Raw genomic sequence first — 17,010 nt, 5'->3', positions numbered from 1 at the left:
GAGGGTCCGGGTGACAGGAGGCTACTATGTCAACATTTGAAGAGACTATTATAAAAAGGGCCTTGAGATAAGGCTTTCGACAACACACTTAATATTACATTCATTCTGTTCATGCTCTTCCTCAACATGCTCATTGTATCACTCACAATCTTCGATCTCTTGCAATGACTTGCTGCGACTCCGAGCTTCAAATTCCTAAATGACAATTAAGTATAATCTGTATTTCATTTTAGTTGTCATACATTGATTGTTTTGCGCTTAACAATTTTTAGATTCTTTTTAAGGTTTCTCTATCTTTAGAATCTTTTTAGCAAGGAATTAATCAAAATAAAAATCAATTTTTTATGTGTTGTGTGTCTACAACTAATATTGTTTGATAAACTTGTTGTATGCTCAGTTCGTTAATTAAATTATTGAATGCTCAATGTGTTAAATTAATTGAGTCATTGCATGATTAGTTTGTCAATTTGTTATTAAATCTATTGCATGCTTGATTGATAATCTAGAACAAGTGCTAAAGTATTAAGTATCTATTTTAATTCCACTATTTAAATTTTAAACAAGCTCATAAAATTCGTAACGCTATTCATCCCTCTCTAGCGTCGAGTTCGATCCTACAAATTAGTATCAGAGTGTGTTGAGTTGATAATACATTAGGAAAGCTCAATTAGGTGCATGTCTAGGAAGGGTAAGGAGTACCCTATCTGGTGCATTTAGTTAAGTGAAACTAGCCAAAGCTACCTCACCTCATTCTAAACCAATTAGATCAAGGGATTGTACTAAAGCTAGTTAAATTTAAGGTTCTTACTTTGGCTTTGTCTTAAGAAGAGGTCGTTGTTCTGATACCTAAAAAGATCACTGTGTCTCGTTATGACCTAGAAAACAAGTTGAATTTTTATTTTTAACTAGCCCAAAGCAAAACTTGAAACTAACTTAAGATGAATTTTGTGTTTGAGTCAAGATCAACTTAAAAACTTAATTCTAACTCAATTTTGTTTAACTCTAAGCTCAATGGCCTTGCAAGAAGGTTATAACACAACCCACCCTCTTCTATTCGATGGTAATACCTTTACTTATTAGAAATGAAAGATGGAATACTATCTTATGAATGAGATAAATAATTGGATGATAAGTAAGGTAGAGTTTGAACTACCTACAAATCCAAATGGCGAGTCTTCCGACTTTAGTCACTGGACAAATGACACTAAAATGAAAGTTCAAGCAAATGCTTGAGCCACAACCACACTTTGATGCGGTTTAACTACGAAACAATTGAGTAAAGTTAGACCCTTTAGCAGTGCTAAAGAGTTGTGGGGAAAACTCATTGAGCTCCATGAAGGCTCAGTCGACTCATAGACCGCCAAGAAAGACTTATTATTAAGTCAACTTCAAATTATACAAATGAAGGATGGTGAGTCTGTATGTCAATTGCATAGCCAGTTAAAGAAAATCTCAAACGACATTAATGCAATCGATGAACAGGTCAATAATCACGACTTAATTAAGTATGCCCTAAATGTCTTCCCAAGAACAACTCTTTGGGCATCCATGGTAGATGCTTACAAAGTATCTAAAGACTTATCCTTAATTAAATTGGATGAATTTTTCTATGATTTTGAACTTCATGAGCAAACCAACCTAGATCAAAAGGAAAAGAGTATATCCTTAATTGCTTATAAAACTGATAGACTTAAACCTAAACTTAAGTCAAAACCTAAACCTAAGAAAGAAACCGAATCCGAATCAGAGTTTGGATCATCGATGACTAAAGACGGCCTATCTTCAAAAGTTGTGAATCTGGTTAGTGAATGAGGCAATACGGGCTCCATCAAGGTTCTTCCCCGAAGGAGAACAAGAGGTTGGTTTTCTTTACCGGTCAAACCTCGTGTCCTGCAAAGTCGAATAGGTGGATATCAGTTGAAGTTCTGATTAGTCCATCTTCATTTAATTGAATGTGTTTTTGAAGAGTATATTGAATGAAAATCATGAGTCAATAAACAAGCCATACCATAGTTAGCTATTATAGCTTGAATAACTAGAGTGTCATTATGGAGGAAAATCACTCCTTTAAGGTCCTAAGATCCACAATTGATTATGGGCATCACAACGGGTTTCATTCCATCCCTAATCTCGAAACTTTCCATCTTTTGTCTATTAAGTTCTATGCCTTATGGAATCTTCATCTGTGACCCCACACAAGAACCTGTTGATAGATCCCTGAGTTGGGGGGTCGTCTCCCTCAATCCACCTTCTAGGTACTTCTTGGTCTTGATGTGGAGGTGGGTCACACAATTCATAGGCTCTTTTTCTTCTTGCAGTGTTTGACCAAGGGAATCTTGGACGCCATGGAGTTTGAGCCCTACTGTAGGGCATGCCCTCCGAGGTCAACAAGGATCTCACTCAGGGATGATAACTAATGGGGTGCTCTATCTTTGGACTTAGTTTTTGCCATCCTCAAGTGGTATGCTCATATTCTTGATGGATGGCACCAAGAAGCTGAGACTGGGGTCTATTAAAGGCATGTATGGGGCAAAATACCCTAAAGACTAAACTCAAGTTGAGAGACTAGCCTAGACCTTTCAGTTTGTCTTCTCACTGGGTCAGGAGATAGTCTTCTACTCACTTCTCTTTGTCTTTTAGGCCTCCTCAATGTTAATGTATTTATGACAATCTCATTGTAATCGACTGAGAGTTTTTCACAATGGATCAGAAGAAATTCCCATCTTGGAGATCCCTTGGGATAAAACACCAATTAGTACTTCTAATATAGTTGTTAGGACCTTCACCAAAGTTGTTCTAGTGAAGCATTGAATGTATTCCCTGAGAGACTTTCTATCCTTGATGCTTTAGGCTAAAAAGGTTGAGTGACCTCTTGTGGTAGTTTTTGATGCTAGTGTAGTGGTGCAAAAAGGTTGAGCTAAAGTCTTCAATGATGTGGTTAGTTCTTGGCTTTAATTTGTTAAATCATTATTGAACATGTCCAACTAGGATGGTTAGGAAGGCACAACACTTACTCCTGTCCTAATATTGATAAAGGAAAGTTGCATTCTTGAACTATCACAGATGATCTTCTGGGTTGGAAGAGTCGTTGTATTCTCCTAGTAGAGGAAGCTTGAAGTTGGTTAGAGGATATTCCGCCAGGATCCTTATCAATAAATGGATAGCTAAGTTCTTCCATATCCCAATCTAGTTCTTGATTCTATGTTTCAATGGAAGAGGATCAAGAGAGATGTTCCTTTGGAGGACCTCTTGTACTATCATGGTGATCAATTGGTTCAATTGTTTGGTTGTAAATGGTACAACCATTGCAACTTGATTATTGGGTAGAAGTTGGTTTCATCAATTGGAAGCAGACTCTGGGTGTTCAAGATTAGCCCTTCTTGTATTTAACGTTTAACGTCTCGACTCACTTTGCCCACAAACAATGCTAAAATGATGCAACTGATATATGCTATTATAGTGCACGACTAAATCAAATAATGACTCCTCCACATTTGCACATGCTAGAGAAAATAGCTCGCTCCGAGTGGTGAACCCGATAAGGCTCCTCTGAAGTTTAAGTCAACCGAACGGTAGGAAAAGTTAAATGTAAGGAATATACAAGAGTATTAAGGGTTTTTATGTTAGATTTAATGGAATCCACGTATATCTCCAAAACGGTATGATATTGTCCACTTTGAGTTCAAGTCTTCATGATTTTATTTTTTAAATTTTATCCAAAAGGTCTCATACCAATATAGATGTCTCCATCATACAGCCCCAAATTTTTTTCCATGTATTTCTAATGTGGAACTTCATTTGATCCTAACAATCTACCTCTCAAACAAAGAACCATTGGGAGCTCCTCCTAATAGTCCCAACAGACCCCTTTTTGGTCCGGGTCTCAACAGACCAACCCCTTTAACAATCCCAACAGACCTCTTATTACGAGTCCCCAATCATTCCTTTATAAGGGTTTCTACATAATACTACATAGACCTATTCTGATGCACTATTAGATCTGATGGAATTCATATATATCTTCAAAACGGTATGATATTGTCCACTTTGAGTCTACACCCTCATAATTTTATTTTTTGATTTTTATTCAAAAGATTTCATATCAATAGAGATATCTTCCATTTTATAATTTTAACATTTTTTTTCAATATAAAACTTTGATTGTATCTCAACATTTTAAACTACCTCTCGAGGATAACAATATTGATATTTAAATGTGATGAGGGGACACCGGGCTTCTCGATCCCTTGAGTCATTGGTTGTCTCCAAATGGGACATGAAAAAGGACAGAGAATTTAATTTCTTACAGTATGTTTTCACTTTTCCTTTATTGAACACATGAGGAGATCCCTTTCAACAGTACATATCGTGGATTTAGCAGAATCCTGCTAACTTCAATGAATCAAAGAAGAAACAAATATAAGAGGAAACAAAGAAACAACAAGAATATGGAGAACTCTATGATGCACTGATCTGGATGGGATGCTGTAACACTGTTTGTTCGTCCCTTCCATCACTGTTCGCACGAACTCTCTGCCAAACAAATAAATAACATGTTCCAGTTAGTAACTTCAATAAATAAGTTTTCATATCTTTTAATTTTATTATTTCTTACTCGATGTTGTAGTTGTGCTCTTTGAACTACTGCTATCAACCTCATGACCATGTAAAAGGGAATTATGATTCCACAAGCTCTGAGGGCAAACACCTGATCAAACTAAAACTTTGTTGAGATGAAGCCGAGAGATTTAACTTGGACTCAACCAAATTCATCTACTCACAGTGAGAATGCCAAATGCATATTGCCCAGATCCCAACAGCATCACAGCAAAGAAATGCCTTGCTAGCAACATAACTGTAAACTGCACAAGAATCAAACAGTAAGATCATGCTTTAGTTTTCTAGCTAGTGACACAATTTGAGATGTTTATGTAAAATATGTTCACCATGATTGCCACAGACCGGCAGACAATGGCACCTCTTTGCGATGAAGTGGAGCACTCTGCATGATTATGGCCAGTTTCAGCACTGTTTTCATCATTGAAACCATGGCTTTCAGCATCATGACTTAGCCTGGTAATCAATAATTAAATTGATAATTAAGGGAAGAAATATCTATCAGATTTCCGAATATATGGACATCAAAATCCATGAATTGGATTTGATAATATATATGGAAAAACAGAAGCAAACGAAATTTGATATGCTGGCTCTAGGGTCAGTATCATGCAAGTTGGTGGTTGTGTGGTCTGTTATCTACTCATCTTTTTCAATTACTGCAAGAGTACAAAATCCAGTAGCATTTGGCAACTCATAAGGGCCCATGAAATGAAAGCACAACTAAATTACTGTTGATAATGAGTGTTTGTTAAGGAATTAATCAAGCCTAGCTAGGAAGTTGAAGCTACCTGATGGTCACCACCACATCCACCATTGCCTTCTTTTCAGAAAAGGTGTACCCTGGTTCAAATACCTGTCAAAAAAGGTATGGCGTTGAGAATTCGGTTCTGGTAGGTCTTCATTGGAAGAGAAATTTATGTGAAGAACATGACAGAATCAAACCTGACGGCAGATTTCACAAACATTGCTTCCTTTCTCGTCGCACCACCGCTGCACGCACTCTCTGTGAGCAAACTGGAACGAGGGCAGCCTCGAATTAGTCTCGCAGCCAAACAAGAATCGCATGCAACTTCATCGGAAACTGAGAAAGGGAATCAAACAATGAAGATAGATGGAAATTAAACCAGCAAAGGAGTTGCCACCTTGAGAGTTCCGGAGCAGGCGCATGGGGATTCCATGCTTGTGGAGCTTTCATCCTCCTCTTCATGGCAGATTTTACAGAGATGGGTGGAAGAAGAAGGAGGAGGAGGAGGAGGAGGTGCCTTTTCATTGGCCATAAGCAATCTGGTTTCTTGCATGACTCACAATTCCGCTCCTCTTCCTCTTGGTTTGCTTCATCCCTCACCTTCTAACTTGTTAAATAGGGAAAGGAAGTAGGAATGAGGAAGGGATACAGTATCTATCCATTAAGCTGAGGAGGAGTCCAACTCATGGGGAGAGGGACACGGTTTCTCCTACCTTTGGAGTACGTGGTAGGCGAAGAAGTTGACCAATAAACTTTTGATTTATGACAGCAAATATCCATTAAGTTTGTCCTGTAGATTCTTGGTATAGTCCATTTAGATTGGACTTATCGGATTGATCCACCCGTTAAATAATTTAAATGGATTGAATTGAAATTTTATCAACCCATTTAAAGATAGGTTCAAATGGATTGACTCGCCTAGGCCTATGACCTGCGTGGATTGGTCCGCGACAAGTTTGAGTTTAGAGTCGTCAATTTGGATTAGGGTTGTTGAGTTGACCCACCCTGTCGAATAATTTAAATGGGTTGGATTGAAATTTTATCAATTCATTTTAAAGTGGGTTCAGGTTGATCGACCCACCTAAGCCCGCGACCCGCATGGGTTGGCCCGCGACCCGCGTGGGTTGGCTCGTGGGTTGAGAAAATTTATTTTTTTTCTTTAAAATTTAAAATTAAAGGAGAAAATTCAATGAATTAGTGGGCTTGACTCGTCTAAACCGCAATCCAAACTTAAAATCTTCAACTTGACCCATTTAAACTACAATTCAAATATAAAAATTTTAATATTTTTTTATATTTTTTATTTTTTGATAGGCCCGTGGATTGACCCGTCTAACCCACGACTCGCCTTAAGTTAGGTTGGATTAAAAATTTTCTAACCCGCTAAGTTGGTAGGTCGATCCGCCCTGCCCCGCCATATGATGATTTTCTAACGGGTTGGCCCGCTCCGCCATGGGTTGACCCATTTGACAACTCTATTTGAGTTGGTCCGCAGAAAGTTTATTTATTTATTTTAAATTTTAAAATTAGAGTAGAAAATTCAATGGATTAGTAGGTTTGATTTGTTTAAATCACAATTCAAATTTAAAAATTTCAATTTGATCAATTTAAATTGCAATCTAAGTTAAAAATTTTTAATATTTATTTTATTTTTTGATAGGCTCGTGGATTGACTCGCCTAACTTGCAACTTATCTTGGGTTGGATTGGATTGGAAATTTTTTAACCTATCAAATTGGTTGGTCGACCCACTCCGTCCCACTATATGATGAATTTTTATTAGATTGATCTGCCCCATTATAAATTGATCTGTTTGACAGCTGTAATTCTTCCTCAGCAAAATAAATAAATTACGGCAATGTCACAATCAAAAATAAGTAAATTAATAACGGCTATTTTATTTGTTTATTCATTAAAATTAAATAATTATTTTCACTTGCAATAAATGTTATTCTAGCTAGCTAGTTCTTCATGATTCGAGTTTGTTTGATAATTATTGAGGTAGGCTGGACAAAATTTCAAATGCCTAATCATTCTACCATTACACTAAACTCTGAAGCTATATATATTATTAAATAGGCTTAATGGAGATGAATCTGGACAACAATATCGGTTGAAATTTTTGGTTTTAAATTATTTGGAGTGTGACCTTTAAATTATTTATCTGTAACAAACAGAAATATTTGAGATGAGTTGAAATTACGTCAAGAGTAGGTATATGAATCGATTGAGCTCGGTTGGACACAGATGATTGAGTTTAACTAAAAAGTAAAAATAATTTTAAAAAATTAAAAATATAATGTTAATTGAAATCTTAACGTAACATTTATCAGATTCATGTTAGATATGAGAGTAAGTTGATTAGATATTTGATAATTGAGAAGTTCCAATAACAAATATTGATGGTGAAAAAACCCATCAAATGTTGATAAGGAAAATGTTCAATATGTGTTAGTATTGGATTAAGCTTTACGATGGAGCAGACTTGCAGAAGAGAACAAGAATTCGAATCTTGGTGAAGTCAAGCAATACCCTCCTCCGTCGTGGCCAACTACAGTTTCTCGATTTACCTCCTCATAGATGGTCATGGAGCCGACCATGTAGGGCCACTGGGACGGCGGATTTCACCTTTTTTTTTTACAGAATAGTATCAAATTAAGCTAAAGTTAGGCAAATGAAAATTCTAATGGATCAAGGTGGACTAAGACTTAAGATTAGACAAGTAAAAGTCTTAATCAATCAAGAGGTTACTAACACAAGAAGGTATATGAGAAAGTTTCAAAGGCAAGTCTTTTAGTACAAGAAGTGGACAAAGGCAAACTTGCTTAACAAGATGATAAAGTTCTAAAGGTGAGGCCTCTTAGTTGAAAAGTTTGAGGGAGACAAGTGTCTATAAGTAACATATACTTTGATTGTTTTTTTTAGACTTGACTTAGGTAAGGATTCAACCTTAAAGTTAGTCAAAGTTGATGATTCAATTAGTTAAAGATAGGATTCAATTGACAACTTAGGTCAATTGGACAACAAAATAATACTTATATTTGTGGACCAATTGATTATGATAAAATAAATTGATCAGCAATCATTTAAATTCAATTGAAAGTTAAGTCAACTCAGGTTGATTTGCCAAGCAAAAAAAATATTTTTATTCACAAGCCAATTGAATAGAAGTCAACCGAGCCAAGATCATTCTTGGTAGTCAAATTCAAACGAACGATGTCACCATAGAAAAGTTGAAAGACCATTGATTTGATGAAGTATGGCAGGAGCCATACAATGACCTATGAGTTATAATAGATTAGTCGATTGGATGGAAGATAAAATCAACTCAGGTATATATTAAGGAGCTAGTTAGTTGTGTAGATGTAAGTGCAGTCTGTCCAAATTGAAGTAGATATGAGATCAATAGACTAGGGAATTTCTAGTCAACTAATTGGGCAAAAAAACAACAAATATCTATCCAAAATAAGAAGGCAAACAAACAAGAGAAGCATTTAGTACTATTCCTGAGCAATTGAATAAAAAAGAAAGCAAGTAACATTAAGAGAAAGCAAGGAAAAGAATGTAGGATCAAGAAGCGCTATAGAGGGGTTGAATAACGCCGGTTGATTTTCCACATTTTTGAAAATTTCTTTTATGTTTATCAAAGAGAAGAAGTGGAATTAAAAACAAACACATAGTAAAGATAATTTTCTTTTTTTACTTAGTTTACAATCTCAGGTTATTACTTTAAGACCCGCTATCCTTGATCGTTTCGATGGGCATCCACTATTAATCTCCTTCTTAACAAAGAAGGAGACTCGTCTTTACAAAGATATGGAATGGTAACAAACTTACTATTGCTTTAAAGTAGAGGTACAAAAGACAATAAATAAACAACACGATTATGCCAACAATAATAGATGCAGAGTAAGGCAAGGTTGTTGGAGTAGCAATTCGTTGTAACGTCGGAGATTTAGAGCAAGATGAAAGTAGGAGCACTTGGAAGTTTTTTATTGAGACTTCTGTCGAGCCTTCTTTTATAGGACTTGATCGGTATACCGATCACCTTGATCGGTATATCGATCGCCTTGGGATTTAGATCACAATTTGCTTAATCGATGTTATTGATCCCCTGGATCAATCTACAAATCCACTATGGCCACATCATCCGATCCTGTCGATAAGGATCTTTTGCCATGTCAGTGCCGCATTCTTTATCCCTTCTGCCACATCAACAAGTCAAACTCTATCTCTTCACCACATCAGTAGGGTGGTCCTTATCCGGTGCCACGTCAGTCATTCAAGATTGATCCAATCCACATCAGATGTCACGTCAACACTTAGGACAACTAGGCTAACAACTCGGCATTCAGTCTACTGAACAGACTGATCGGTCTATTGAACCTTTTTGGTCTACCAATCTGGCTGATCAGTTTACCGGTCTTGCAAAAATAAGTTAGTCATAGATAAATATGGAATCCAAGTTGTTTCTGATAGTAAATTATCTGATCTCGACATTGGAATTCATGTGAATTTCTTAGTTGGATTGATGCCTAAGGATTTCCTTGTAAAAATGGCTCATCCTTACCTATTGTTCTTTTCGGAAGAACCACTCAACTTTACTCCAGGAGCTTACCTTGCCAAACCTTATTTTTCCAAACTTATCTGAGCTTCCTCCTTAGCATTCAATCACTTAACCTCCAGGACTTCCCCACTTGATCTTTGATCCTCTCTAACCCATCAAGTCCTGCCCGCTAGATGTTCAATCTACCAAACCATCTAAACTTAGCCGCTTGGTGACTTCGATCTGTTAAGACTTATCTTGCCTAGTCTAGTCCAACTAACCAATTAGGGCTTTTGTCTGCCTAACCTTCAATTAGGACTTCCCTATCTTGCTACCTACACACTTGGTTGACTTCACTATATCACAAACAATCTTAACATTGAACTTTAATTTATCGTCTTCTAAACCTATAGGTTTGATTATCTGTTATGTTATATATCAACAATATCCCCCTTTTAATTATGATAACCTAATTTAAAGTTAAATAAACATGTAAAACACAGTTAAAAAACAATTAGTTTTTAAAAATCTCTCCCCTTGAAAAATACTTTGGAGTTTTTGAAAAACTTAACTTTTCAACCTCCCTACCCCCCCCCCCCCCCCCCTTAACATACATAAAAAATCAACTGGGAGTTAAACCCGCCCAGCCAAAACAAATTTCAAAATTAAGGCAAGATTGATGTCAAAAGTCGATTTTAAAAGTAAGTTTTCAAGTCTTTAACATATGTTTTAATAGGAATTTTTCAAAGTTCTTAAATATGTTTATTTGTCAAAAATATTTAGGGAAAATGTGTTTGTCAACCATTCTAAAAACAATTCAAGAGAATTTTCAAAAAAATTTAAAGTTTTAAACATAAGTTTTCAAAAGTATTTTCAATAATGTTTTAAGTTTAGAAATTATATTTTCAAAATGAATTTCAAATATTTTCAAAAGGAATTATCTCAAAAATATTTGAAAGTAAATTTTAAAAAAGGGTTTTCAACAACATTTTGAAGTTTGAAATTTTTTCAAAAATACAAACAAAAATATTTCCACACTAATTTTTGAGAATTTAACATTGTAAATAATATTTTTGAGTAATAAAATGAAAAGCATGATTTAAAAGGACTTAAGCAATGTGTATATCAAAAATTGAACACCCAAGAAAACTTATTAATACTTGCAGTATTTGAGATTAGGAAGTTAAAACTTAAGCAAACTTAAGTGGGTCCTTATAGTTCAAGCATGCATGATGGGTAATTGAATATGCATAATTTACTTGAATAAAGTTAATTTCTACCTTATTAGGATTATAACATCTTTTAGGAAAATAGTGTTTGTTAGCCCAAATCAATTTATATTTAAGGTATGGATGCATGCAATTTTAACATATAAAGTCTTGTTAATTTGTTTTAGTTTAAACCCTTTTGAAATTAAGTGTGATCCTAGTCTATCATAACAAGCTCTAGATACTCATTTTTACTCAATGCTACTTGGTTAGAGTGATTTAAGTGTTCAAGCACTTGGTGATTTATTTATTTGAGCCATCTTAATGGGCTTAAGTTTGGTTATTACTTCTTAGGTTTTATTGTAATCTAGACCTCCTACCTTTAGCTACTAAAGGAACTTTATTATTTAGTGGTGGTACTAGATCCCAGACTTGATTCTAATTGAATTAGGCTAGTTTTTATTGTTATCACTCAATTAGAATTATGTTGTGTTTTATTTATTGTTCTAGGTTCAGATTTGACGTTTTAAGATGATTGGGTTGAATTGGATTTAACATCTAGAGTTAGGTCACCCAATATTTGGTCAGTTAGACTTGAATTTTAAAGATTTGAATTTGTTCAAGTCTAATTTTGATCTTAGTCATTTTAAATTACTAGATAGATTTTGAAAAATTAAGTATTATTAATTCCACATAGTGGGTTAGCTCTTTTATAAATCTAAATGTAACATCCTAGTATAGTTAGTTTGATTAGGTGTTGACTTAGTTTCTAAGTTGCTTGAGTGAGGAGTTAAATAGTTGATCTAAATTCAGCTAGACTTGATCATGGTTAATTAAATCTAAATTATTAATGATAAAATTTGAACCAGTTAATTAAGGATTGTTTGCTTAATTTGTTATTTGAATAATTTGATTGAAATTAGATTATTTAAATTAGAGTTTTTAATTAAGTTTGAATTATTTAAGTTGGAGTTTTTAATTAGGTTTGAATTATTTACATTAGAGTTTTAAATTTGGTTTGAATTAGAGTTTAGATTAATTCAATTTAAATTATTTGATCAATTAAGTTTAAATTTAGATTATTTAAGATTTAGATTAATTAAGTTAAATTTAATTATGTAAATTAACTTAGCATCTCACTCATTCTATATTATCGAACATATTAGTTCTATAGGTTTTGCGAGATGTGTTTTCGATTTACTTGATTTAAAAATAGTTGTGAATCTAAAAGGGTTATCTGACCTTGTATTAGATTCAGACTTAACTTTGAATTCGTCAAACTGATATTTTTAGGATAAGCTTTCAGGTTATGATGAGTCACATTGGGCATCATTAAAGTAACCACATAGCTAAGACAAAGCTTTTCCAAAATAATCTGACCAAGAAACTTAGTACTAAGTCTTAGTCTAACTGGCTCATGTTGAACTTGGGTAGTTTCAGCTAGTTTCATTAGGCCGATTGCATTAGATAGAATGCTCATGATTCACCTAGACATGCTTCGACCAAGCTTCCCTAACTTACTATCATTCCAATCCCTTCCAATGTTATGTTACTAAGGTTAGGTGAAATCTTTTCTAGCTAACCATTCTAATTTAAGCAACAAACTAAGTATGCATAATAAAAGTGGTAAATCATACAATCATGTATTTTATATAATTATGAAAATAATTTTTCTATTGGCTCCCCCTAGATCATGACCTTGATAGGGTATATTCATATAATGAATCTGATCCTTGGAGATCTAATATTGGATCGGTCTAACTTGATTAATCAAGTTAGACTCAGGAACTCATGCTTGGACTCTAGGTTTACTATTTCAATTAACTAATGATAACTATGATCTGTACCAGTCCTTAGCCTTGTATCCGAGTCTAAATCACTTATATACAGTCATTTGAGTTCCAAGTATCATGTTAAGGAACTTGGAGCCCGAGATGAACTATTCTAATGAACCTTTAAGGTCCTCAACTTGAGTTTTCAAAGTAGAATTTTCTTCCTCATGTTGTTGGACTTGAGTTGAAGTTCCATTTTGAATATGTTCAATTGAGGCACTTGGATTAGTCTTCTTGTTAAGGAGTTCTACCTCCTTTTAGAGTGACTTGACTCAGATATTAGACTTAGCTAATTTACATATTAGATATCTATTATATTATACAATTTATCTGCTAAGCTAGAACTTACAATAGGATTCAAACATTCAAAAATGGATACGGGACTGTGGCTCGACTTGAACTCGGCCTCGAACTCTAGCTATCTTGCACTCGAGCTCATCCACTTGTGCTTTGTCACTAATGCCAAGAACCTTGCTTGACTGGGTTCTTCCATGTTCAATTCCTCTGAAGATGATTCGTAATCCTGCATTTTAACATTAGTTAACTTATTCACATATGGGTTGTATTTCATTACCTTTGTGTCAATGGTTCCTTCGTGCAGTTCGATCAACTTCTCCCATAGATCTTTTGCACTAATGAATGGCTCAACTTAGTTTAGTTCTTCTTTTGTGAGTCTGCATTGAAAGATCTGTATTGCTTTTGCATCAACCTCTATTTGCTTTTTGAGATCCCTCGTCCATTTATTGTATCCGAGAGGTTCTCCTTGTTCATTGACTAGAATGTTGGATCTGGTTTGGATGTCGATCTATACTTCTATGTGGGTCTTCAAGAAATATTCCATTTTCCCCTTTCAATAGATGAAATCATCACCACTAAATAGAGGGGGTGAACAACGTTGTAGCCTTCTTGATTGATCATTTAGCAAAAATCTAGCATAAAAACTGAAATGAATATACCAAGACTTGGTCTTGGATTAAGAGTGCGAGAGGAAAGAATAAACAAAATAAAAATAAAGCGAACAAATTTTGCTCCAACAGCAGTTGCACCAATTCAGAACGACTCTGCTCTGATACCAATTGTAGGATCAAGAAGCACTAAAGGAGATGAATATCGTGTAGGATCTGTGGGATGTGCTAGAGGGGGGTGAATAGCGCGTCTTCGTCATTCGTTCATTTTCATTCTATCAGAAATACTTGGAAGCGGATATTAGAAACATATGCAGAGACACGCAGATTTACTTGTTTCCTAATCCCCCAGGATTAGTACGTCCAAGGTCTATGTATGGGAGGCACCCGTCCACTAGTGGTCTCTTTTTCAAATCTTGTTCGGAGGTCGAGAACCCCATCTTACAACCCAAAAAATATATAAATTAAAACACAAAGTAAGATAGAAAGAAATAACCAAGCAATTGTGTTGAAGCCGATCTGGAAGTCTTGAGCGCCGCGCTCTCCTCCTGAATTTTCCCCGATTGCAAGAGCCTGACCCCGTTCGCGTTCAGCAACACCACTAGAGAAAGAGGATGGCTTGGAGAAGTTATTTCTTGTTGTGCACATTCAGTCTCCTTATATAGCCCCTTCCGGGCACTTAGAAGCCTTATCCGGGCGCCTGGATAAGATCTGATCCGATCCAATCTTCTCGATCTTATCCGGGTTGAGTCTTCTCGATAGAGGTACCTGGAAGCAAAATAGAGGCACCTGGACTGTCCAGGCGCTTGGAAATCTTTAGGGCACCTGGATCTAGTTGACTCAGGTTTAACCTGAGTTGACCTCGGACTTGGTTCGGATGTCTCTGTTTGTTCACTTATGCTTTCTCCATCTTGCTTTCAGCTCTTGGTTCCTGCAAGACAAGCATACAAACACGCAAGCAACCTAAGTCTTACCCTGTAGGTCTAACTTCGGATTTTCAGTGAAATCCTGGGTTAGACTAACGCATACTATTCCCATACAAGGAACACACCCTTACCCACTCCACTCGAGAGAATTTACCTTCCAACCAAGTCCTCCAGACTTGTTGGACTTTCGCTTAGCCTTGATCCTCAGCCCCTAGGATTTGCTGCTAGGCATACCGATCCACCTGACCGCCTAGACTTCCACCACGCATCCGGTCCTCCTGACCTGCCTAGATTTCTGTCATACTTTCGGTCCTCCTGACCTGCCTGGACTTGCACCTGGTGCACTTGATCTTGCTATGACTTCTGCCTGATCTTCTAAACCAGGACTTGTCTTTGCCTAGCCTCAACTAGAACTTACTTTGCCTAGCCTCAACTAGGACTTTCCTTGCCTAGCCTTAACTAGGACTTCTTCTTGCCTGGTATAACTGACAAAGACTTCTCACTAATCTTCTGGTCAAACTAACTTTACTAGACTTCACTCACATCCAAATATTAGGTCATGTTTAGATCGACCCTTGGTTAAACTGACCAGACCTATGTATATTGTCAAACATCGAAACGCTAGCGGCAGACCTAGTGCTTCTTGCACCAACATATCACATATCACTTTTTCACATTTTTGAAATCTTATTTTATGTTTATCAAAGATAATCAGCGAAATTAAAAGCAAACACACACTAGAGATAGTTTTCTTTTTTACTTGGTTTATAGCCTCAAGCTGCTACTCTAAGGTTCGTGATCCTTGATCACTTTGATAGGCAATCCACTATTAATCTCCTTCTTAACGAAAAAACAGACTCATCCTTACAAAGATATAGAATGGTAACAAGCTTACCATTCCTTTAAAGTAGAGGTACAAAAGACAATAAATAAGCAAGATGATTAGACCAAGAATAATAGATTCAGAGTAAGGCAAGGTTGTCGGAGTAGCAATTCGTCATAACATCAGAGATTTAGAGCAAGATGAAAGTAGGAGCACTTGAAAGTTTTTATCGAGGCTTCTGTCGAGCCTTTTTTATAGGACCTGATCGGTTTATCGATCCCCCTGATCGGTATACCGATCACCTTGAGATTCAGATCTTGATCTTCTTGATCGGTGTATTGATCCCTTGAATTGATCTACCAATCTGACCCTTCTTCAATCCGCTATGGCCATGTCAGCCTGTCAATGAGGATCTTCTGCCATGTCACTACTGTAGTCTTTATCCCCTCTACCACATCAGCGAGTCAAACTCTTTCTCTTCACCACGTCAGCAAGGTGGTCTTTATCCCATGCCATGCCAGCCATTTGAGACTGATCCAGACCACATCGGATGCCACATTAACACTTGGGATAATTGGGCTGATAGCTCAGCATTTGCTCTACAAATCAATCTAGCGGTCCTACAAAACCAAGTTGTTTCTGATAGTAAATTGCTCAATCTCGACATCAAAATTCATGTGAATCCCTAGTCGGATCGACACCTAAGGATATCCTCGTAAAAATTACTCATCCTTCTTCCTTTCGGAAGAACCACTCCACTTTAGAAGCTTACCTTGCCAAACCTTGGTCCTCCAGACCCGTTTGAGCATCCTGCTCAGTATTCGATCGCTTGACCCTTAGGACTTCCCGACTTGATCTCCGATCCTCTCTGACCCATCAAGTCATTTCTACTAGATGTTCGTCCTTGAACCATCCAGACTTAGCCGTCTGATATCCTCGATCTGTTAAGATTTGTCTTACCTAGTTTGATCCAACTGACCAACTAAGATTTTTGTTTGCCTAACATTCAATTAGGACTTTCCTTACTTACCAATTAAGACTTCCTTGTCATACTATCTGCACACTAGGTTAACTTCGTTAGATCACACTTGGGCTAAATGGAGCGAGAAGAGTATTCCATGAGATGGGAAATGAAAATTATTAGCCCACACATTTTGAAAGAGGTAAAAATACTCACCCTTCAACAAGCTAAACCAAATGACGATGAGAGTTCTCTAAACTCACGTGACTTTCCTCTTTGGGTTATCATCACTATTGTGCTGTGACAACTCACTTGATTTAACGTATATAGCTAATCATAATCCTGTAACTCCATGCCACGTCAGCCTAAATCGATAAGGGCGAATGGAATGAGGAACATGCAGCATGTGGGTTTTTGTTCTGATACTCAACGATATATCGATGTT

At 36.3% G+C, this 17,010-nt stretch overlaps 1 protein-coding gene across 2 annotated transcripts; it reads right to left on the bottom strand.

Annotated features, from left to right (window-relative positions):
• Positions 1-4,294: 4,294 nt before the first annotated feature.
• On the bottom strand, positions 4,295-6,014 carry LOC141817460 (uncharacterized). Of its 2 annotated transcripts, none has more exons than XM_074705099.1 (7): positions 5,763-6,014; positions 5,563-5,634; positions 5,409-5,473; positions 4,947-5,073; positions 4,782-4,862; positions 4,616-4,717; positions 4,295-4,533 (listed from the first exon to the last, which is right to left on the bottom strand). In XM_074705099.1, exons 1-7 carry the CDS (start codon positions 5,916-5,918, stop codon positions 4,459-4,461), a joined length of 678 nt encoding a protein of 225 aa, XP_074561200.1. In that variant the 5' UTR covers positions 5,919-6,014; the 3' UTR covers positions 4,295-4,458. The 2 variants fall into 2 exon arrangements, with proteins under 2 accessions (XP_074561200.1, XP_074561201.1); XM_074705100.1 differs by having other exon boundaries at positions 4,616-4,708; positions 5,763-6,010.
• Between the last annotated feature and the right edge of the window lie 10,996 nt (positions 6,015-17,010).

Source organism: Curcuma longa, unplaced genomic scaffold (assembly GCF_044706935.1).
Source record: "Curcuma longa cultivar G26 ecotype Majalengka, Jawa Barat unplaced genomic scaffold, ITB_CL_G26_1.1 contig_20602, whole genome shotgun sequence".
Taxonomy (NCBI): Eukaryota; Viridiplantae; Streptophyta; class Magnoliopsida; order Zingiberales; family Zingiberaceae; genus Curcuma; species Curcuma longa.
This window is presented reverse-complemented; position numbering and strand designations above follow the sequence as displayed.

What these genes read in the sequence shown, in the direction of transcription:
- LOC141817460 (XM_074705099.1), bottom strand. Translation starts at nt 5,918, where the DNA reads ATGCAAGAAACCAGATTGCTTATGGCCAATGAAAAGGCACCTCCTCCT. An exon ending in TTTGTGAAATCTGCCGTCAG is followed by an intron (nt 5,474 to 5,562) that starts GTTTGATTCTGT and finishes CTTTTTTGACAG; the next exon opens with GTATTTGAACCAGGGTACAC. An exon ending in GCCGGTCTGTGGCAATCATG is followed by an intron (nt 4,863 to 4,946) that starts GTGAACATATTT and finishes ATTCTTGTGCAG; the next exon opens with TTTACAGTTATGTTGCTAGC.